This window comes from Daldinia decipiens (genome assembly GCF_022478715.1).
Source record: "Daldinia decipiens strain CBS 113046 unplaced genomic scaffold F4813scaffold_14, whole genome shotgun sequence".
Lineage (NCBI taxonomy): Eukaryota > Fungi > Ascomycota > Sordariomycetes > Xylariales > Hypoxylaceae > Daldinia > Daldinia decipiens.
In genome coordinates, this window is record NW_026054557.1 from 396118 (window position 1) to 419813 (window position 23696).

At 45.7% G+C, this 23696-nt stretch overlaps 7 protein-coding genes across 7 annotated transcripts; 2 read left to right on the forward strand and 5 right to left on the reverse strand.

The window, feature by feature from the left end:
• Window positions 1-1681: 1681 nt before the first annotated feature.
• On the reverse strand, window positions 1682-5939 carry F4813DRAFT_395890 (SNF2 family N-terminal domain-containing protein; the record flags this gene model as incomplete). Its single annotated transcript, XM_049247759.1, has 5 exons — window positions 1682-3139; window positions 3200-3948; window positions 4092-5409; window positions 5469-5707; window positions 5774-5939. 5 exons carry the CDS (start codon window positions 5937-5939, stop codon window positions 1832-1834), a joined length of 3780 nt encoding a protein of 1259 aa, XP_049100132.1. The 3' UTR covers window positions 1682-1831.
• A 2317-nt stretch (window positions 5940-8256) lies between these two features.
• Window positions 8257-10317, reverse strand: F4813DRAFT_380498 (MFS general substrate transporter; the record flags this gene model as incomplete). The annotated part of the gene is made up of 10 exons (XM_049245570.1): window positions 8257-8601; window positions 8656-8934; window positions 8988-9349; window positions 9488-9512; window positions 9567-9671; window positions 9743-9818; window positions 9890-9915; window positions 9969-10044; window positions 10097-10118; window positions 10197-10317. The coding sequence occupies 10 exons, from the start codon at window positions 10315-10317 to the stop codon at window positions 8257-8259; spliced, it is 1437 nt and encodes a 478-aa protein (XP_049100133.1).
• A 959-nt stretch (window positions 10318-11276) lies between these two features.
• F4813DRAFT_56159 (uncharacterized protein) lies at window positions 11277-12971 on the reverse strand. Its single transcript, XM_049248644.1, has one exon. The coding sequence runs from the start codon at window positions 12791-12793 to the stop codon at window positions 11678-11680; it is 1116 nt and encodes a 371-aa protein (XP_049100134.1). The 5' UTR covers window positions 12794-12971; the 3' UTR covers window positions 11277-11677.
• Window positions 12972-14736: 1765 nt separating this feature from the next.
• Window positions 14737-15388, reverse strand: F4813DRAFT_388953 (cytidine deaminase-like protein; the record flags this gene model as incomplete). Its single annotated transcript, XM_049246759.1, has 2 exons — window positions 14737-14964; window positions 15056-15388. 2 exons carry the CDS (start codon window positions 15386-15388, stop codon window positions 14737-14739), a joined length of 561 nt encoding a protein of 186 aa, XP_049100135.1.
• A 452-nt stretch (window positions 15389-15840) lies between these two features.
• On the reverse strand, window positions 15841-16836 carry F4813DRAFT_388954 (HAD-like protein; the record flags this gene model as incomplete). The annotated part of the gene is made up of 2 exons (XM_049246760.1): window positions 15841-16644; window positions 16783-16836. The coding sequence occupies 2 exons, from the start codon at window positions 16834-16836 to the stop codon at window positions 15841-15843; spliced, it is 858 nt and encodes a 285-aa protein (XP_049100136.1).
• A 283-nt stretch (window positions 16837-17119) lies between these two features.
• On the forward strand, window positions 17120-18523 carry F4813DRAFT_56368 (60S ribosomal protein L5). Its single transcript, XM_049248645.1, has 3 exons — window positions 17120-17330; window positions 17424-17461; window positions 17538-18523. Exons 1-3 carry the CDS (start codon window positions 17328-17330, stop codon window positions 18400-18402), a joined length of 906 nt encoding a protein of 301 aa, XP_049100137.1. The 5' UTR covers window positions 17120-17327; the 3' UTR covers window positions 18403-18523.
• Window positions 18524-19485: 962 nt separating this feature from the next.
• Window positions 19486-20125, forward strand: F4813DRAFT_388956 (uncharacterized protein; the record flags this gene model as incomplete). The annotated part of the gene is made up of 4 exons (XM_049246761.1): window positions 19486-19490; window positions 19537-19624; window positions 19684-19758; window positions 19817-20125. The coding sequence occupies 4 exons, from the start codon at window positions 19486-19488 to the stop codon at window positions 20123-20125; spliced, it is 477 nt and encodes a 158-aa protein (XP_049100138.1).
• Window positions 20126-23696: the final 3571 nt, after the last annotated feature.

Genomic DNA, 23696 nt, shown 5'->3' on the forward strand with positions numbered 1-23696 from the left:
GAATTACATACGCCGGAGGTTTACGTACCTAATGTATACACTACCTGTATACCTAGGTGCAAGAGGTAATGTACCTACATACCTACCTACCTGTCTCAGGTGCCTAACCTGCTAACCTAACCTAACGTTAGGTACGTAATACCTCAGGTAGAAGCCACATGGCTCATGTACATATGTATATTTAAATCAAGTCCCCTTAAAACATCACACACATGCAGAGCAGAACATGTGATGTGACGGGTTGGTCTGTCTTAAAGCCATACATATGCCCAACGTAGGTATTGTACCTATGTATTTACCTGCTTGTAACCGTAACTGTGCAAATTAACAATTAACATTAACATTAGCATATACGTAATCTATAAATCTATATTAATATACACTATACATAGCCCCCCCCGCCCCCCCCGCCGGCCTTATCGCAATCTTTGGTTCCACACGTTCGGGGCGGTATTTTTCTGTACATACCTATGTACATACTATTTATACGTCGAACCTTGGTACGGATCACAGGACGTCGCATTTACCGCAACATTGGAATTATGAGCCTACATGGCGAATACGTACAAGCTAAACTTCCGCTCCAATGGGGAGTTTAGGAGCGAAAGAAAAAACCCTCCGACGAGCCAAAATGGCCTCATATCTTATAAGTCCCTTGCATACAGTTGTCGTCTCAATGTCGGATATACTGTGCCCGAAATAAAATTCATTCTTCTTCATATATCTGCATCGCATTTTATGTCATGGTGCGAAGCAAACACGGTCGAAAAAGTAAAAAAAAAACCCGAAAAGGAAATCTTGGTTTTGTCTTGATTTGCTTGTTCTGCCAATCATGATGCTAGGTATTATAAGAAACCTATCGCGGGATTCTTATTGGTGGTGCTATATTGCACTATGTATACTAGTGTTTAAGACTTATACATAGCTAGGTAGATATGTATTCCATACATAATCTCAAGTACCTAAATTAAAGACGTCCGAGCGGGCTTGGAAAGTCTGGTCAAAGTACCCCTATCGCATGCTTGATGCTTGGCAAGTACCTATGTAAGTCCTCAAGCACGAGACGGATATGTTTGCTTTGCTAGGTGTTATGTATAATACATACCTACCTACATACCTACCACCTAACTAATGTATAACCCTGTATGCATCTAACGTGGTGATCGGTCCGATGGCCTTTTTTGACGTCTAGACTATTCTCTATCCTCTAGACTTATCCTCTAGACTATCCCTAGGATCAGGTTACCGGCTACGGTATGTATTCTTTGCCGGACGCAGACTGCTACCCTACGCGGCAGTTAGGTGCGATAGTTACGCATCTAGGGTAGGTATGTATGGTTAGTATACCAGGTCTAAGGAGCGAACTAGATAGATATAGTTAGAGATTCTTCGATTCCCCTGGCTAGGTAGACTCTCCTTATTTGTCTAGGTAGGTAGGTAGGTTAGTTATGTATACTACATACCCGCAACCATACTGGAAGTTACATCCAAGCCATGATGAACTCCTCATATCATCCCTTGGAGCTAAACCACATACCAGCACTCAAGCAGTCAAGCAGCTATGTAAATCTAGCCTCCCTTGTTGCCCTTGCCCGGGGCAGCGCGGCGCAAGGTTCAGGACATGCACTAGTTAGTTCTTCAGCCAACCGGGGGAATAGCCATCATGTGGGCCTGTCAAGATGATCCTGGCATGAGATATGTAGTTGACGGCCGAACGTGTGTGTATCCTATGATACGACGGTAGGCGGGACGAACCTAGTCGTCGTCGCTGACCTCGATCACGATCGGTTCGTGAGTATTGGTAGTGAGGCTGTCGGACGGTCTGGCCAGATCACTTACGGCCTCTCTCAGGGCTCTCCTCCTTGATTTTGCACCTAGACACGCCATTATCTGGAAAGGCCATCATGTTTTCGGCTGAATCTTCCTGCTTGATCTTAGTCCTGGTGGGTTCGTTGTCTGCGAGGGCAGTGTGGTTATGAGATGAGTCCTTAGCCTCGCGGACTGGCCGGGAGTCCAGAAATGTAACCTCACCCGAGTCTTCTACTGTGATGTTGGCCTTGCTACTACCGGGCGCAGCTCCAAGTCGTTTCCACAAGTCGTCCTTATCATCGTCGTCAGAATAGAAGTTCCTAAGCCGAGATAATTCATCCTGGGTAGAATCCTCTTTCTCGTCGCCATCCTCTTCCTCTACCTCTGAGTCCTCGTTCGTCGTTCTAGGCGCCATAGGAGCGTCCTGGGTGTTTTTGACATGTTTGGTGCCAAAAGCGTTGTCCTTGAGAATCTGCTCAAGTTCGTGCATGGGCATCCTGTCGTCCACTACTTTTAGAACGGCTAAGCCCTTGTCTTTCTTCGACTTCTTTGCGTCCGCGTCTTGTACGGCTTGGATATCCTGTTCTATGACCTCAGCTTCGCTTAGTAGGCCCCCGAGCACCTTTAGCTTTGTCGGAGAGGCCAGTGAGAAGTCGATTTGCGGCAGAGGTAGCATCTCAATGTTGTTCGCCCCGAGTCGAATGCGTAGTATAAGTTCCATGGCCCTTTCGAGCACAGGAGAGTCATTAAGATCCTCAACCCCCCATACGCGTGTAGTCGCATTATTGCCTTCGCTGCCGTAAGATAGCATCCTGCGAAGATTGTTCTTCTTGTGACAGAAGTAGCCCCTCACCTCCGTGGGAAATCCTTTGAATTCTTGGTAATAGTCAGAGCGAGACTTGAGAGCAAGAAAATCCCCCCGTCGTCCCTTAAATAGATCGGTAGTCGAGACATCATGCTCATCTCTCTTGCGCTTTCTCCTAGACGGCAGTTTAATGCGCACAATGAAATTCCCCTGGGTCGCTTCAGTCTGCACAGCGCTTCCATCCTCCAGTTTGATCCTCTTAGAGTCCGGCTCTTCGTTATTTGCCATATGATTAGAGATCAAGTTTTTGTCCGCTATAAGCTTCTGAGCCTCTGGAGTCTTCCACACTTCGTCGATCTCGGATTGGAAGAGGTTAAGCACCTGTACTAAGACGTCGTTCATTGCACCCTGTGCTCGAGTTCCTAGCTCAGGAAGAATCTTCTCGACCTGTCGGCTCTCGCGGAATGAATGGAATGAATTGTTGACCTTCAACCTGTGTACCTTTACGTCGGATTCTTGACCGACCTTGTATTCGTCAGCGGCTAAAATATATCAAAATAATTTCAGTGATCAATAGGTACTCACTCGAATAACCCGGTGTACAGCTTGGGACTGGACTGAAAGACTAAAAGCCTGCGACGCGACTATGACCTGTGAACAACTCTTATGCAGGTTTGACCCCGCGAAGCCAACGGTGTACATCTGTATCAGAACCTGGCATGAATGATCTGAGTCATCATTGAAATCGGCGATGAGCTCTCTGCGTTCCTCAGATGATAGACCAGCATGGAGGGTGCGGCAATGGATGAGAAGGAACTGGAGCACAAGCTCATAGTAATATGCCAGCATAGGGCTTGCTTCGGTAATCAAAAGCTTCTTGATCTTGCCGTTCGGGCCCCTATCTAAGAGGTTCTCCTTGATGTAATGGAGGATGTATCGCAAAATGGGCGACTTGCGCACCGCCAACTTGATATAATCCAGTGCTACTTTGGGTTTTGGTTCATGACTCCGACGGAGAAATGGAGCGAGGTGCCTGAAGTTAACATTTGCTTTGCGCATGGCATAGACGTCTTGGGAGTACGTGCCAAATCCGTTCAATGTAAAGAGCTTATCAAGCCGATACACGTCAAGAGAAGCGGCAGCGAGCTGGAATAGACGGTGCAAAGAGAGTACAGACTTCACTTCTGCATCTTTCCTAGTTTTCCTCCAGTTGCTGACTGTTTTTAGGTAGTCAATAAGTAAATTTATATGTATTCCCTGGTATTCCTTCTCTATAGCTTCGTCGCGTTGGATGTTGACTGTGTAGTTATCAACGGTAGGTAGTAATCCTTCCACTATAGAATTAGCAGTTAGCAATCATTACTTAACAAATCAACAATGCATAGGCCTTCAGCGATGCTCCAAGAGTAGATGACTTCATATCCAAGTGAAAGGGCTCCTATCATGTTGGAAGAAGAGCCATATAGGCACTACTCACAAGAAATTTGTTTAGTACTCTCCCAATCGACATTTAATCGTGAACTGGGCGCCCTTCGCAAAATCGCTAATGATTCGTAGTACTTCAAAAAATTTCGAGTCGCCTGGATGTCAACATCGGAGGATCCCCTGGATTTGCAGATCAGCTTTGCTAGTAAAGCCGGGCTTCCCGCGATCAGGTAGCGGTCATCCCTAGGTGATATGTCGTCAAGACGTCGTAAGTCATGGGGAGTTGTAAATATTGCTTGGACATCTTCTAACATCTTCTTCTCGAGTAGGTGCTCTTGTGGGTTATCCCAAAGCATCTGAATAGGACCTAGGAGGTCTGCTATATGGTTCTGGCACGGGGTGGCTGTCAATAAAAGGGTAAACTGGCGTTTAAGGAGAGCCACAGACTTCCAGTTCCTTGTTGCCGTGTTCCGGACCTTATAGGCTTCGTCGACAACCACAACAGAAAACCGTCGGCCCATGTCTGTGTAAGTAGAAGTCCATTCCTCGTTACCTTTTTCGTCCTTTAGAACCGAGCACGTTCTGCCAGAGAAAGCATCAATGGACATGATAATAACAGTCTTGGCTGCCATATAGTTATCCTCATCCCAGACATAACTCAACGAAGGCGGCCAGTCAGTATCAAACTCCTTACGGGTGAGGCTACACACCCTGACTTGATCATCTCTCTTCTGAAAGCCATGTCCAGATATGATGATTTGTTTAATACCGCGTTTGCTACCGATCAGGTCGATTTCATCCACCCACTGTGTAGCAACAGTGGTGTTCGGCGTCAGTACCAAGATGGGGCGGTATCGCGCTTTACCTTTTTCTGTTGACACGTTTAGCCGTTGCCTCGCTAGAATATCTAGAGTAGCAATAGTTGTTAATGTTTTTCCGAGGCCCATCGAGTCCGCTAGGATCCCACCGAAATACTTAGGACCGCGCAGCTTCTCTCTATTCTCCTTTTCGATCAGGGTTTCTGGATTCTGGATGTATCTTTTCTTGGTCTCATCCCAAAGCCCTTTATGCTTTATCTTAAGTCGTGGAAGTTCTCCTAAAAACCTCGATAATATCCAGACAATTGCCGTAATTTGATTGTCGAGAAAGCCTCTACGACCCTGCTGACCATCCAGTTTAGGAAATAGAGGTGATCGCCAGATTGCCAACTTGTTTCGGCCGTATTCGCCGCATTTCTCCATTCGCAGATACATGGCGCTCGCTTCGATCGGGGGCCCAAGACTATTAGGAGATGCTGCAATTATGCATTGCGCTATTGTGCCAACTCCCTGAACAACCTCACTGTCGGTCTCTTTGGGGCCGTTCGGATCCTAGATATTAATATGTTAGGGCCAAGCTAGAAGGCCAGCCTTAGGTAAAAAGTACCTACCTCAGTATCGATTTCACGCTGGCTTTCGGCTCTGATAGTCTCGGTAATTTTCTCGAGGGCCTTTTTCTTGCCGGTGCTCATCTTGACAGATTTGCCCTGCATAATTCCCCCAGTTACTTGGAAAGAGGTATCGGGCAAATATTCACGCAGGGCTTCCTCAATAGCCCATTTAGCAAAGTTCTGATTGTCTATCATTCGCTCAGGATGAGGTGAATGGTTGGAGTAAAACTCCTTGATTTCTGCGAATTCAGTTATCAGAATGTTAGCAAGCTTCGTTATATTGCTTTAGGGCCATAGACTCATACCCTCCTCTTTGAAAATTTTATACGGGTCTATCCTTCCATGGTCTAACACTTTATCATGGGTCCGCTGAAGGTTTCGCTGGATGAGATTTCTCCAAGTGGACGAGCCATGCGCAGAAGGTCGGGATGGCCCCGGGCTGGGCTGTCCTGGTTCATTTTCTCTAGTCATAGTCACGGAGTGTTGAGATGGCAGGTACAGAAAGTAATATCGCAACTTCACAATGTCACAATATCACGGGGTAGTCATATGTGCAATATATAGGAATAATAGGTAGAGTACCTAGGTATGATATGATTAGAGAGATTGGAATGAACTGGCAAGCGCTATTAACTTGGTATGATAAATGAGGCAGGGGCTTCACAATCGTATGATAGCCTTCTAATGAAAAGTAGACGAAGTTTCAATGCGATTGTAAATGGTCAGTATTGAATGCTGGTACCGTTGATATACCTGTTTTCACCTTTACCGGAAAGGTACTTTCTAGGTGGAGAGGTTGGTTGGGGAGATCGCTGGAAGAATTACAATTCCTCGACGAAGAATATAATGCTGTTGATGAAATCAGTATAATCCAATAGTTAGTGTGTGAAGCTTGTCAAGCTAATATGGGTATTGGAAGGAAGGATACAAATGATGTGAATGGGGACAGTCTAAAAGAGGCGGGTACAGATCTCCAGGTTCTTGCCACAAAAGTTGTCTTGGAACCTGCCATCAGTAGACTTGGCAAGTTTCCCAAGGCAGGTAGAGAAGAAGTTGGAAATATCACAGCAGCAAAGGAGAAGGGAGGAGGGGGGGAGGTCAAGGTTCATAAGATGTAGCTGAGTAGAACGCCCTGCTAACTTGAGCCCCAACACGAGAGGGACTAGTAGTGGTTGAAGAAGTGCGTATAGGTAGTTCGTAAACAAGTGGAATGGTATGAGAATCCAAGTGATGATGATGCGAGATCAGGAAATCACACAAGGAACCGGGGAGGAAGTGTACTTACAGCTTGGACAAGTGAATAAAGTATAGGTAGGGTTTGAAGAACTAGGGCTTGCCTTTTTAGTTCAAGGAGATAGGAAATATGAAATATATGAGAATGCAATTTGTAAACTTCTTAGTTACCAGGTAACTAGGTAGCTAGGTAGCTTGGAGCTGCTTCTTGGACTGATGATGCAGTTGAACTTCACGGTTCAGTCACTTTGGTAGGGGCGTAGCAAGGAGAGACTGTGTTTGCCCACCAAAGGTGGAAGGTATGAATATGTATATCAAGATGAGAAGAAGGCTACCTAGGTAGTGTTAAGATGGCGGGATGAATGATACGCGGGCAAGGCAGGTGGTGTAAGAGATTTATTTCTAGCAAGTATGACCTGAAATATAAAGGGGAGGAAGGAAGGCATAGGTAAGATAGAGAGTGACGATATCAAGACAAAATAGGAATCTGGGGAAGTGTTGTAGGGCCTTCAACTCAACTTGTTTGGGGTTATCGGTCATATTGGAGTATACTACTATAACTTGAACATCGTGTTTGATTCTTAAGGCCGCTCCCATGTGGGAAGGCTAGAATATATACTAGAATGGTTTCGTTAAGATAAATATCCATATATTTCAGGTCGTGACATATGATGGGATGGCGGAGAGATTCGTAACAAGATGATCGAGGGCAGGAGTTGTTACACAGGATCTGTACTGTATCCGTTCTAATACCTACCTCCGCGTTAAGTCTTTTTTGATATGTTAATATTTGATACCTGTGAAGGAATGTTAATAGGTATTAAGTCTCGAAGGTTCTAACCTACATATAGTTAATGTTAAAACCATGAGTTTTATTTCATGAAAGGAGAAATGCTAATAACGATGAAAGTCACAAAGATAAAGACCATTAGTTATCTAGTAAAAAGTTCACAGTGAAAGTGAAATCTGGTTCATGTATGTCTTTGGCCGGTATTAGCCACTTTGACGATCTGGTTACCTGTCTTTGAGAAAGTTTGATTGGGTACCTAGTTGCTATTCCCCGTTCGATCCAGTCACATATCAGATGGATATAAGATCCCCATTCGGTAGCTTTCTGGACACAGTAAACGCCCGAGAGCATGGCTGCAGCTGCTGTGTGCCTACCCATGCTTCTATTACTTGCGTGTATTATATCAGATAAGAATCCAGCTAGTATTGGATAAGTTAAAAAAAGCCGGGATACTTCTCGTCCAATCGAATTGGTCGAGAGGCAGCTATCTGATTTGTTTTGAGTCGATAATGTAGCTACTTCATCTGGCGAATACCTGAAATATCAAAATACAGCTAGGAGAAACACTCTTACAATAGAACGGAGTCATTACCACACAACTTACTGAAACACTTATCGAGTACAACGGCAATATAGATACCTAGGTGTAGAGCTTGACACACTCACGAGAAATATACACAAGTCTCAGGGAGTATCCGGAATCAAAAATGCCGTAGAACGACAACGCTGCCACCCATTCATGCTTTCCACCTTAGATATCAAACCCTAGACCTTAAACCTGAACCCATGCTGTGCCGCCGCTCCCGGAAGTGCATTGATGGCGCCCTTGACGTAGATACCCTGGTCGAGTTTCTTATTCAGCCGGACGAGCATGATACGCATGACGGTAGCCGCGATCATGGCGAGGAAAATAGTACCGCAGTTGACCGACATCGCGATGATGTAGCGGGGCGCCATTCTGTCTTCGTACATGTACGAAGCGTAGATACTCGAGGAGTTGGAAACGGCGTTGATAAGAGCCAGCGCGGCTGCACGTTTAGCAGGCGGCCGAGGAAGCGTGTTGCTAATCCAAGCAAGAGCTACGACGAAGGCACAATAGACTCCCGGGACCTGCTTAAATGTTAGGGGAAATATCCTAAAGGTATGGAAGTGAAGCTAACTTACCATGAGCATCATGGCTACATATCGGGGTGCCAGACTGGTAGTTGCCGCCGCAAGAATGAACGCCGCCATGGCGACGGCGAGCGGGAGCATGATATGCCAATAGCGCTCACCGGTCCTATCCGCATGCCACGCATTTATTAAAGTTGTTATGACAGTGAGCACATACGGGGGACATGTCAGGAGTAGCGTGATCACGTTGCTGTAACCCAGAGTCTTGACCACGGCTGGGAAGAAGTTTGTAACAGAGCCGCTCGCAACAATACCGAAAAGGAGAACCAGCTAGACTCGGTTAGTCAATTTTAACACACTTAAAGCCTGTTGTTGTAACTGACCAAGACCCAAGTTTTCAAGTCCGCAAAAGCTAACCTAGCACCTGTCCATAGGGATTGATGTTCACTATCGATCCAGTCATCCTCGCCAATGTCCTCTTCTAGACGCCAAACAGCAAGTGCTTTCTCCTCTTTGCTTAGCCACGAGGTCGTCCGAGGAAAGTTAGGTAAGATCCAAAAGGCAACAAATGCAATGCCGACGGTGATGACGCCTTCGATGATGAAAAGCCACTGCCAGGCACCTAATCCTCCTGTGCCGTTCATGTTCTGCGTTATCCCTGCTGAGATCAACCCGGAAAACGCGCCTGAGATCAGCGCCCCTGAATAGAGAAACGCCGTGCGCAGTCCTAGCTCTTTACGCGTATCTGGAACATGTTAGTAAGATCTGACGGGTAATATCCTAGGGCCTTATATCGAATGGCTACGGAATAGATCACGTACTACAAAGAAGTTAGTAGTTGTGTAGGGGGAAACTCATAATGATATTTAAACATACCACCAACAGCTCAAATAATAGAGACAACCGGGCTAGAAGATTGTTAGATCGAGTTTCTAATCTTGACAAGAGTCTCCAATGCTCACGAAATAAGCCGCCTCAACAAAACCCAGAAAGAAACGGACAGCAATAAGCCCGCCGAAGTTTGTTACCGCAGCTGTCGCAGCCGAAATAACACCCCATACCATCATCTATCATGACCAGTCAGCTCATTGCAAGTCCACAGAATTATCAGGTACATCGAAATCAACTGGGAACATACGCATGCTGGGAGGTAGATAGCCGGCTTGCCAATCTTGTTCAGGAATATATTCGACGGTATCTGCATGAGAAGATAGCTGAAGTCCCGGTAAGGTTAGCTTTCACTCTAGGTCTTGTTTCCCGTCATTAGGGGAGTTCGTATACTAACCCGACGAATAAGATGCTCACAGCAGTCTATATAACAACATCAATATCTTCATCTTCATAGTAGATCACATGCTGCGCACCTGGAATTCGCTGGCGTTAGGATCCAGATTCAAATCTTCCGGCAGTCCTGCGAGCTTTGCAGCCGCGATATTATTCCTATGGCCTATTAGCATTTCTGGAGTACGGACTAGCGGTATGGTGTCCTAACCGGTCGATATAATTCAAAATGTCTAAAGTAGAAGTGTCGTGTTAGTATGCTTTCCTCTCAACACAAAGTAGGAAAAGAAAAACACTGAAGATCCACTAACACATGATGATGATCATCGGAAGCAATCGCCAGTCGATTTTCCTCCTCAACCGCGTTTCCAGCTCAAGACGCTGCTCAGGTGTCATGCTCGTTAAGATCTCCGGCATTCTCAACCCCCGCATGTTAGCTTGAGTTAGGTTCGCGACATCAGGTATGCCGTGAGTGGTAGACGTCCCGCCATCTTTGCCGACGGCAGTCTCCTCAGTTGAGACCGCTCTCTCAGGGTCGCTTTTCTCGCTCAGTGTACTCACCATCCTGGCCGGCCGCGTTAATTCAAATGTCTTGAAATCAACGGGTATCTTGACTTTAGAATGTCGAGAAGAGCTTGAGCATATTGGGGACGAATACCTTTGGTTTTATTGCGTGGCACTTATCTTTCGACGTAACGGTCCGATAGCTAGGCAGGCTCGGCTTGATAAATCCGCAATGCAGAATCGATGTGACGCTGCATAGGTATTCACTGTCACCTACGGTTTACCTACATACTACCTACATACAGGTCCTCCCTGCGCATCTTGCATACCTCGAGGTAAGGGGTTTCTCCGCGCTGCTGTGCTGGTCGAACGGAACAAACACAAACCCCCATTATCCAACCCCTCGAGATCGACAACTCCTCCGCACAGCGACAGCCTATAAGCGAAAAGAAAGCAGCTGTCCAAGAGATCAAAGGACCCGGTTGTCGGTGGCAGGTGGCAGGTGGCAGGTGGCAGTGTGCCCATGCAGCCATGACAATTCTATGACAAGAAGACGACATGGGCTTTGTGACATTAATGATGTTATTGGTTGCGGTTGAAGAGGAATCCCCTGCTAGCTCTATTAGTATCCCTAGTACCCCATGGGAATCCCGCTACCGAAAGCCGGAGTTGCGGGGTTTAGCGGCCGTTCCATCAGCTAAACCAAAATATTCCCGGCCGGAGATATCTCCAACCAAGGTTCTTGCCTCGCTACACCACAGCAGCTCGAGGTCACTTTATACAATCGGCTATTCTCTAATTGGCTTGTGTCAGGTCTATAGTTTGACATAGCCTATAGCCTATAGCAGCTAAAATAGGTACCTAACCTAGTTACTATTAGAGGTAACAATCCAGGCACCTTATCGTGTCGCATCCATATTATCTAACATATTATCTAAAAGCCGAGGTTTCGGTACGGATTGATCCGACGAGGCTTCACCGACAACCACAACATACTCTTGGCTAAGCCACGGCCGAAGATCCTACAATTCGGATAGCTTCTCTTTTTGCGATAGTAAATCATCTAAGAACCTTATAATAAAAGCTTCAACGCCGTCATAGCTAACATTCGGGATCTTCCGATATGCTCAACCGCTCCTTATAGCAAAAGGGTCTGGCCTGCACTCCCGAGAATAAAACAGCTGGCAAGTATTAAATAGATGACCAATGATTTCATGCAATCCTTTTATCATTAACAAAGTTAGGGTATCATATACAACGAACCTGCCTGACCGTGGCCGTATTTTTCTCATAAAGAATCCGAGAGCAGCTGCATCCGTACTGCTTCATATTTCCCCCTCTCGAGTGCACTGACGAGTTCTGCCGCCATTATAGCATCAATCTCCTCCAGACGCTTTTTATTCTCCAGACCATTTAGCAGATCTACTATCTTGCCGAACAGACCGTTTTTCTTTTCCAAATCTTTCCTCTCTTCCTCGAGCTTGCCGAGTAGCTTCCTGCTTTCTGAGTCGTAGCAGATGTGATACATCCTACAGTACGATTTCCATTCGATTGGACAATCCACTGCCTGTCCCTTAAAAAGCCACTGCCAGAAGTGCTCCCAAACTCTTCCCGAGAGAAAGTCCTCCAAGTCGGTCTGCATCAGCCAAGTCATGCTTCTCTGATACTGGGATTTCGGGTGCCTCCTAATGGCATCCCTCGTAACTGCAAACTGCGAACAACATGGCCCAGCAAGGATCTCGGGAACATCGTTCGTCGCAAAGTTTTCGCTAAATGCCTGGCGCATGAAGTGCTGTTCCTGTTTAGAGTCGTCGTACTCGGTCTTGGTTGTGTTAATCCAATCCGGACATGCGTTTTTCCAGGACACGCGCAGGTTGAAGTACTGTCTCTGCAAAACCTGGCTGAAGTCTAGATGCGACATGGCGAATACCAGGGACGAATTCAATGTGCGCTCCACATGCCACGAACTCTCGTCGGCATGGGTGAATATGGTGACATCTGGCAAATTGTCGTAGAAGTCATGCATATAAGTGAGATAGATCATCGCCTCGCGTCCCTTTTTTGGCACCGGTGGATGATACGGCGCCTTCATATCATCAGTAACATAGCGGATTACGTTGAGATTGGGCATCCTGATATCCTCTGTCCATGAGATGTCATCTTTCCGAAGAGTAGCCACCACCAGGTTGATCGTAATCTTGCTATCATCATGGGCGAAAGGCGGCTCGGTATTAGGTTTGCTGACGTTGAGTGCTCTATGGGGATCTTGAATCGCGACTTGAGGACCCTGAGCGGACCAGAAACTTTTAAATAGGAGGAATGAAGCTATGATTAGGATAGCCGGGAAGGTGAATTTCCAGTAGAGAGGCAACCAGAGGTTGCAAGGACCCTTTGAAAGTTTCATGGGAAGGATGATGGCGCATCATCCCGTGTCAGTCCGTTCTTTAAATCCAAGATAAGTCAAATTGACTTGAGCAAAAGTTGTTGCTAGGAAAAATCGTGCTCATAAAAAAATAATGTCGAAGAGGATGGTTGGAAAGACAGGGGGAGTAGGAAGGTGGAATAGGAGAGTGGAACAATACAAAGTCAGGTTTGTATAGATTAATGTGTGGTGAATGTGTGGTGACGCCGACCTTGACGTACCTAGGGTTAGGAAGATAAGGAATGAATAAATATAATGAATTTGATTTGATGCGTTGATACAATCCAGGTTATTGTATTTGCAAGTGAAAAGGTTAAGCAAACAGGTCCTCAGGGTTTCTATGTAAGGTTATTGAACCTAATAAGACCCAGAGCCGCGCTTATGGCCACTGCGCAGTCGCAGTCGCGCTTGCACTTACACTTATACACTAAAGTGCTTTACTTTTAGGGCGTATCAGAATAGAGCTTGGTAATAAATAGTACCTATGTTAGGTACCCTTACACCCTTATACATACAAGCCAAGCTGGCGCTCTTTTGAGGCTTTGACTAGGTTAACTATCAGCTCCTTTTAACTTAAAATTACATCCTTAAAACCCTACATCTGCCTCTTTTACCCACTCCGATTTCTTATTGCCCAGGCACGAAACCCAATTAGTGGCTCTAGGCAGCAGAATTCAGGCCAATTGGCCGTAATGACCTTTTATGCTCCTTCGATCGTGCATCCCATTTCTGCACGAATCTTAAATGCCTACATAAGCGAGCATTTGTTTGTGACCGTATCTGTAGCGAATGAAATACTCCAGAAGATCTTTGGGGTTCTATCTAATTGGTCAAAACTATGTTGCCTGGAAAGCTTGAAAGGTCATGTTTGGATGTTTCAACTCCATCTAACTAGTTACGAAGTACCATTGGATTATATTACACAAGAAGCTAATCCGCAAGCTAATCCGCAACTGAGACTTTAGCTGTCGGTTTAATGCCTTGATACAGACAACTACTTTACACCGCCGTGAACAAGTTTTTGGTCTGTGGAGCTTCGAGAAAGGAAACCATGTAATTTAAGCGGACTTGTTGTCACGATGCAACGGGGGAAAGGGAAAGTCTACATTTCGAAGAGGGCAACGCTAAAGGCTTCACTATTTGTGGCCCATTTCCAAATTAAGCGGCAGGGCAGACTGCATATCATGCACTTGCATCCTCCTTTCTTCTACCGGATTGGTGCGGTGAGACAGAATTGGCAACTGTGGAACAATGGAAGATTGAGATTCGAGGGGGATCGTCATTAAAACAGGGGATGTTTACTTAAGTCACACATGCTTACCCGCAGCTATTACGAGCCTCTTTGCCTTTTCTGTTTTCTCATTGGTTCCCTTTTAACGGAAGTGGAACTACATGCAGAACTATCGCGGATTTGAATCCACCAGCATTTCTCTAACTTTGCCTAGTGTGAAAAAGCTGAATTTATGACATAACGCCGCGCCCTAAACATAAAATTCTTGCGATTCCTCGTCAGCTCCTTGAACTGATCCACCAAAATTAAGATCTAGTTATTCCGTAGTTAGGACGTAACCTACCTAACCTAGTCACTTACGTATGAGTTATGTACCTATGTAGGTACACATCGAATATCTTTATAACCTGTGTCAAATATTTCGGTTTTCATACACGTAAGCCATCCGTAGTACAAAAAGGATTCGTCCTTGAAGATAATCTAGGAGCTATTTTCTAATTCGATATCTGTTCGGCTGTCGAGTTTTGCAAACATGATCTGACGTCACAGCATATGTAGGCTGTGACCCCTATTCCTACGCCTCGATCATCTACATCTTACATACCTACCTAGGTATGTAGCTGTTTTTGTCCTAGGTATTAGGAATCCCGATTTCAGCCCTAAACAGCCAAACAGCCAAACAGCCAACCGACGCTCAGCCACTATTTGACCTTGTCCTACTCCAATATATATCACTCTCCTCCATAACCGCCTTGCCTTCGTTCTCCAATGGTCCAATAACCTCGATATCCTTCTGCGGACACCCCTTTAAGACGTCCCTAGTGTGCCAGTCCATAGTGAAATTCTCCTTATTGCCCGGACCGGTCAATTCGTATAACTGGTCGTTGCTAGCCGCGAAGACGATGCGGCCGATATGTGCCCACTGTGATCCCGTTCGTCAGCCTTGCCGTTGCACTACATGATACCTACCTGCGTACATACACAGGCGTACATATGAAAAATATCAGACGCACGTAGGCGGTAGCCGTACACATTCCGCACGGTTCCCACGTGCTGAAGAGAGTGCATTGCCACAAGAACTCTTTAGTATAATGCTTGTATGCCAGTCTGGCCAGCTCGCTTTCGGCATGGTTGACCTGGTCCACGGACTGGTGCGTCAGTAGCACCGTGTCATTGTCCGGTCCTACCAGTGCTGCGGCGAAAGGTCGCTTGCCGAAGGTCACCGCGCGGCGCTGCACTATCAGCGCTGCCTGTATGCCTGCTGCGATCTGTGCTGGCGTCATCGGTTTACGCTCTGGGAAAAGAGTTGGGACCAATACGGCCGCTGTGCCACGTTCCGTCTCCATTATCAATGGCGCCGTGTTTCTCTTAAGCTTGCAATCTGGCAGATTATTGTAGATTTCTTCGATACTTACCTAGACTACTACTTAACATGTAGTCCAAGAATAAGAGTACGCTGAGATATGTATGTCAAGATTGCCTGTGTACTTGTCTTGGGAATACGGTAAGGCCCGATGATAAGAACCCCACCATAGCTTTTCTCGGAGATAATTTGACGATATCAAGGCTCCGGGGTTATTTAGCTTAGGTACCTACCAGGTAGGTATATATCATCTCAAGGCATGTTATTCCTGATAGCGGGCAATAAGCATGCAAGTCAAATTATTAGATGTCTATAAGTATAAGACAGGTCGCTACACATACGCCCAGATGACGTGATATATTTAATTGCAGTTCTCTACCGGCTTTCTATTTCTCCCAATATAACATCAAGGCTAAGCCCCCCATGTGCATGTATCTACAATTTAGCATGCGTGCCCCCTATCTTCGGCTTAATAGGTATCCTAGGATGGTCACCAGCTAACTTGATACCTGTGATAGCCTCCAGCTCATCGACTGCTTCAAATGCTTTCCCCAGGGGCACCTTTATAGTTCGGAAACCTAATGTCTTGGCCGCTTTTAGATTTTCGCCGATATCGTCAAGGAAGATAATGTCATCTGGCTTTACCCCTTCTTGCCAGCCCAATGATCGTCCTTTTTCCCCGTCGGCATGAGACTTGGCATATTTATCTGCCTCGCTCAGCGCATACTGATAGATCTTGGGGTCTGGCTTCCGCAGCCCTACGTGTGCAGACGACACAAAAACATCAAATAAGCTCCGGAGCGGATCGGCGAAGAAATCCGCCCTATGGAGCGCGTGGCCAGGTGGGAAGATGACGGTGTTACTCAATGCGGCGAGGATAAACTTCCCACTAGCCTCCAGGTTCTTGAGTGCCGGATACATCCACGGATCTAGATCTGTCGAAGAAGTCATCATATCGTTGAAAAGCCAACGTCCATCGAGCTTCGGCACTGGAGGAATTTCTTTGGGGAGGTTCGGGTTCTTTGACTGCTGGACCTTGTAGAATGAGGCCCACCTCGTCGGGTCGTGAAGGTCTTCGTTGAAACCAGCATAAAACGCATCGTCTAGGAGAATCTCCCCCCTTTCTAGTCTGTGCCAGAAACCGTTAGGTGCAGTTTTTGATATCGAGTGGTTAATCCATCCTGGTGGGATCCCTAGACTCAGCTCATAATCTAATATGGACTGAAAGGGCGAGATGACCTATTTCCGTGTAAGTAGCGTTCTCATACTAATATAGTATGTATTGACGATAGAATGAACAAGAAATCATAAGCGAGGTAGCTTTTTGATAGTGCATAGCAAATGTTGATGATACCGTCTGAATAGCTGGTGACTTACACAGACTCCTCCAATGTCAAATAGGAGCACTTTTGGTTGTTTATGGGCTACCATTATGACGTCCGAGTCTTTTAAAGCTTTCATGCATTACCGTTTAGAATAAATAAATAAATAAATAAACGTCCTGATTTATATTATCAGATATTTGATTTGATGAGATGTGTCATTGTCAATGGCCCTCATGGAAGACATGCCTCGGTTGATGCGAGCCATCCCACGGCACGCAAGTACAAAGTATCGCAAGTACAAAGTACTTTTGTTTAGAGAACCAGATAAGTGGGCCTCTCCAAGTCGTCGCCCACCTCGGTTTGAGGCTTTCTGATTCGTACCCCACCAAAGCAAGGGTTCACAAGCGAATTTTAGCCCACATCCACTACAATTACGCCCACAACTTTTCTCTTGTCGCAACTTTCATCTTTTTCCTCAACTCCAACCCTTTCGACAACCGTGCTGATTATATTTGCCCATCAGCCAATTCAATCAAGATGGTGAGTACATGATGAACACAAGCCATTGCAATTCCAGAAACGGTGAATATTGCAAGAATGGTATCTGATCGTGAGAGTCAATGCAAGATGCTTCGGAATGGAGGAAAATAAAAATCTGAAGCGCAAATTGCTGACTCGATGGGATCTTGACAGGCGTTCATAAAGTCAATCAAGAGCAGTGCCTACTACAGGTAAGTAATGCACCAATATAACTAAACGATCCTAGTTGTTACGAAGATAGTCAGCCTAACCAATACCTCATAACAGCCGCTTCCAGACCAAGTACAAGCGCCGCCGTGAGGGAAAGACCGACTACTATGCCCGCAAGCGCCTGATCACCCAGGCCAAGAACAAGTACAACGCCCCCAAGTACCGCCTAGTTGTCCGCTTCACCAACCGCGACATCATCACTCAGATCGTCACCTCTGAAATCTCCGGTGACAAGGTCTTCGCCGCTGCCTACTCCCACGAACTCAGGGCTTACGGCATCGAGCACGGTCTTACCAACTGGGCTGCCTCCTACGCCACTGGCCTGCTCCTTGCCCGTCGTGTCCTCAAGAAGCTCGGCCTCGACGAGACCTTCACTGGTGTTGAGGAGCCGGATGGAGAGTACAGCCTGACCGAGGCCGCTGAGCACGATGGTGAAGAGCGCCGACCCTTCAAGGCCTTCCTTGATGTTGGTCTTGCCCGCACCTCCACTGGTGCCCGTGTCTTCGGTGTCATGAAGGGTGCTTCCGATGGTGGTATCCTGGTCCCCCACTCCGAGAACCGATTCCCCGGTTTCGACATAGAGTCCAAGGAGCTTGACGCCGAGACCCTGAAGAAGTACATCTACGGTGGTCACGTTGCCGAGTACATGGAGACCCTAGCCGATGACGACGAGGAACGATACAAGAGCCAGTTCCAGAAGTACCTGGACGACGACATTGAGGCTGACGGTCTTGAGGAACTATACACCGAGGCCCACTCTGCTATCCGAGAGGACCCCTTCAAGAAGGCTGAGAGCGATGCCCCCAAGAAGAGCAAGGATGAGTGGAAGGCAGAGTCCAAGAAATTCAGGACTCCCAAGTCCACCAAGGATGAGAGGCGCGAGAAGGTTAAGGCTAGAATTGCCGAGCTCCGCGAGGAATAAGCGGCTGGGTTCTGGGAAAGGATAAAAATGACACTCCGTATTTACGGTTGTCTTCAGGCATCGGAGTTCATGGGGATGGCTTATTGACGGGTTACTAAACGAATTAATGAAGTTTATCAACCGTCATTGTCTTGACATTAAGATGTGTCCGTGATCGCTAGGTAATTTCCCTAGCTCGTAGGCAGTCTGCTGTCCTGACTATTTGCCTACCTAGATACCTTAGGGAGTACCTACCGTAAGAAATGACTTACAACTTGCCTAGGTACATAGCAGAGTACCAAAATCATGCCGATCCCGTAGTTAACCTAATATGGGTATCGACTAAGTATATGTCGATGGATTCACCCTACTGCGGAAACGCTGCCCGATACCCGCACGCGACCACGCTTAATTTTCATCCAGATTCTAATATTAAAGATGGGATTTTCTCAAATACGCAAGGGGCAATTGAACATTAGCTATTCGCCAATATACTAGACAATGAATTGACCTAACTCGAGTAGGATGTCGCTAAACTCCGCTTCCAAGTAAACTCCGTCTTCGATTAATCCTATAATAACACTACATAACGGTCATAGGTGGAGTTAAACACGATCTTGTCTTATTGTATGATTTCAAGACCTCATATTATAGGTATTGAAAGATGGGAATTTGGTTATTGTCCAACGATGTAAACGACGTTGCCGTCGGCCTAATAGGCTTCGATGTCTAGAGCTATTGCAGTTGTTAGGCCGGCCGAGACCTCGGATATCTCGATATCTGCTTCGAAGAAGCATTCCATGGTCTTCAAGCGGGAAATAAAAATATGAATTCAATTGTGGCCCTTTATGGTTCACCCGACTATGTATAGAAAAAAAAACATGGGCATGATTATATATACTAAATAGTGGAGCACAGAGCTTCGGAGATATATATGATGTCTGTTTCTCAACATATTGCTCAGTATAGTTGAACTCTAGCAGCCAGGCCTATCATCTCTACTCCCCCATAGCAAATAACCCAAGCAAATATACTTATTATACGGGCTCTATAAAATAACTCTCTGGCAATATCAACACCTAGCAACGATAAAGGAGCATCACCATGTTGTCTTCTTAGGCTCACACTACAGGTCTATGGCAATAACAAAAACAGACATGAGCACAACGAAGCTTTCTCGCGCGAGTATCTTACCAAAGGTGCAAGTATCCACGCCCGGAACGGTATCGAGATGTACCAGCAGGTATGAAAGAGCAAGCAAATATATAGTAGGTAAATTAACGACCCTCTTTTCTTCTCCAGATTTTCACGCCGGTACCATATCGCGCCGCCCTAGAGGAGATGAACCGTCGTGGGAACCGGAGCTGGGTTATCGATGTGAGTTTGTTCTCATTAAATATACCATATACTACTTACTAAAATCTCCACCCAACAGGATCACGACATCACATTCGAGTTCTATTTCCGCACCTTCGCGGAACTCGAAAAGGTGCGGGTGGACCCGGACTCTCAGGCGCTTCAGGCTGCTGAGGGCCCGTACGTGAATCTTGTGCATACGGTAGTGACGCTGGACTGGGTGGAGAAGCACGTTGATGGCGGCAGAGTTGTGAATGTTGGCCCGGATGGGAAGTCGACGCATCCGCCTTGGTCGGAACTGCATGATTTGTCGACTGTGTATTCGGGACAGGTTGCGCAGAGTTGGGGTGAGCAAGCTGGGGGTGTCATAATTACAATTCTCTTGTAGTCCCCTTTCCAGCCATATATACAGACAGCAATGACAATGGTTTCATAATAAAATAAAAACCAGATACCAATACGGAGGAGAACGTGGCAGAAGATAGATCACTTAATACCGGTGTTCAAAAAGCTTCAGATTGAGAAATTAGTAGCTGTTGAGTTAATACATATTTCCATTATAAAACACGGCTGATCGTTTTACGCCCCCCTATATATGGATCTCCTATCAATTTTCGAACCGTAAGAACTCAAAAGTTACCCTTAGGTAGGTATTCTAGTTTCACCTAAAGTAAATACTACAGGTCTCAATGGAATACATAGTAGTGAGCCTTGGAGGAACGTTTATGAAATAAAACAAAAAGGGGGCCCCTTTAATAACAAAATCCTAGACTACAAGATTCAAGATCTCGGAAGAAAATAGCATGCTCACCAAGTTTAGATTCCGTTTTCATAACAACTATACCACTTGTCTATCGTGCATAGACAGAATACCGGAATTATCAACACCATGCGTCTGACGGAGTCATGCAAATGTAAGTTGTCCCGGCTTATTAAATCATCGCCCCTAAGGAGGCGTCGTTGCGGAATGGTACGCCCGACGTTGTATGCATGAGGATACCGCCGAATACAACCCTCGCTCGTGATTCTGCTTATTCATACCTCGTGGCTCTTAGGTGTTGGGTACTACCTTCAAAATCCAAAAAAAAAAAAAAAAAAAGGATACCACTCAGTTAATAAAACTTGTGCCCAACTAGTTGTAACTACCATATATATTCCATTCATTGTCAAGGGACTGCAATTGCACTTCTTTATCGAAAGTGTGGTTTGAAGCTAGGGATCGAGTTGGGAAGCAATGCATCTATCTGCCAAGTAATAGGCTCACTTCCAGCCATAGACACTGCGTTTAAGTGATAATAGATAGACGCTCGGTTCTAGGCAGTATAGTCCACTGGGTTACGTACGTAGGGCCTCGCCATGCCATCACGATAACATATCACAATCTTAGAGCTCATCACCAATAACAACGAGTCCCTAGTTGATAAAGACTGGTACTTGTTTTGCGCGTTTATAGGTATTTATGCATAGCCAATTGCAACTTGTTTCATTATCGAACTCGATAGTTGTGGTTGAGAGTATACAACAACTACGTGTCACGTATAAGATGTACCGACTTACATATTTATGCAGCTACCGTCCCATCTCTCTTTGTTAAGGTAGAGATGAATAGGGTTGGCGTGGATTTTTTGTTTTTGAAGAAACCTAATTGTTGTGCTCTTCAGCTAGGCCAATGGCAAAAGAGGTATTTCATTGCCCTACATAACTACACTAACAAACACACGGGCTTATCTTAAACGGTGACCAATAGGTCAGTAAAAGATGCCGTCATCTTGGTATTGCCAAGTCAAAACTTACATAAGTACGAAGTAAGTACGAAGTATCAGCTCGTTAATGTGGTTGAAAAATAGGGAACGAGGTGGTCTGGAAGGGTCTTTTGGGACCTGACTAGCCAATCTGGATAATAGGCTACATAAAGAAGGATTGCTTTTGGATTAGGTGTATTGGGGTATACTGTATTTGTTCCCCCTGGATCGCCATCCTGGAGTGGTTGATTGATTGATTGATTGATTGATTGATTGGTTGATTGATATTGATTGCCTTGTGAGGATGAGAAAGACGGGTTGAAAAGCCTTTACATACCGGCGAGGGGCTTGACGACGCTGGTTGATTTACAATGACCTCCTCCTTCCTAATATGCGTAGTTAATTGAAATGGGAAAGTCGTCATATATGTATAGTTATGGCATAGGTAGTTAGTATGTGGTATGTATGTATGTATGGTATTCTATTCTGTCGGCAGAAGCCGGTCACCTGATGGGTTCATGCTCTCTTCATGCTGGTTCGCTTCTATGAGCTATGAGGGCATCTGTTCACCTCAGTCTGGGGTGTAAGTGGTTTGATTGCACGCATTCAGCCATTTGTCTTGGTTTCTTGGGTGATTTTGTTGCCCCTCCTGCTTCTCCATGCTTCCTGACCCATAATATTGGAGCTAAACTGCACAGCTGAGAAAGAAAGCATGTGACGTCTATTGATCCGAGCGCCATAGTGGCTTGCTAATTGGACTAATTGGGACTACATTAGCTACATTAGCTACATTACCTAGCTAGGTACATTAGCTACATTAATTGGGGTATTCTCTAGCGTGCACGCTATTAGCGCACGCAACGCCGGAAAACAACGCACGTATGACCGCATCGGGGCGTCGGCTTGTACCGGGGGTACCCCGTAAATGTACCCGTTCTATTACAATTATGTGGGCAGATACTTGCGTATTGCCCCTGTAAAGTCCGGCGTTATTGGATTGACAGCGGCTGGTTGTCCCACTGAAAAGCACCCATAGCAATCCATTTGCCTGGATTAGCGCTGAAAGCCGACTCCGTCGCAGTATCTCGCGGAATAACGAAATAGACCCAGACCGCCCGCCTCATCTCAACTTGACCATGTCGCACGCACCGTATTGTGCAACATTCTAATAAAACTACTTGGGGGGTTTGAGTGGAATAAATAAGCACGGAATACATGTATCTTACATATAAATCTTGATTACCTACCTAGGTAGGTATGCATCTATGTACTAGCGTTACTTATGTACTACTCTGGGGTTGCACCGGTGATTGCGGCTGCTGACATAAACTTTGTACATTTATCTCCTAATCTTTTTTTCTCTAATTGACCATTAGCAACTTTACTTTCTTCCGCCTCTTATTATTTGACTCCCTTTTCTAATAATACTACTACTATTACTATCGTGCAATAAATAATACGGCCATTAAAAGCTCTCCTTAATTAATTAGTCATCCCATCCCTTTACTATCATCTACCCGTCGTCAACCTCCGGTCCACTCAAGAGCTATACTCACTACCAAACCGGCCCTACCTTAGTCCAAAGTAGTAGTGGGTTGACCCTGATAAATATATTGCATCACTTCCTACATATGGACCTGGTGAACCCCACCCAAGTCAAGCTCTAGCCTTTTCTACATACCTAGGTTACATACTTATTCCGTGTCCTGTTGTCTTCTTTTGAACCCTTTAGATTTAGAATCGGGACGCATCCAAGAAGGTCTGATATCGATCCAAGTAGCAACTACTCAGACTTTCGAAAATGGCGATGGCTTGGACGTAGCCCTTGCTTGATCAGCAAATACATATCGTAGTCGGTTGGCAACAATGCTTTGTCGGAACAACTCATCCTTATTATTTCTTTGACCTGGCAACTAGCAACTAGCAACTGGCAACTGGCAGCTTCACGAATGCCAAATCGTATTATATCGGTTTTTATCTTACATAGAACCCAATCCAACCTATTCCAACCAACACCCTCGTGAACGAGTACTTACCCCAAGACCTACTCCGCCGCCACGATCTAAGACAAGACAAGCGATACGTCCGTACGGATTTACATATAATCGGGTGTATACTCCAACTCCAAGGGATACGCAATATATCTTCCGTATATCGATCAAAGGGAAGTGGATTGGTCGGCGGAATCGAACAGTAGGTCAGAACACAAAGGAAGCA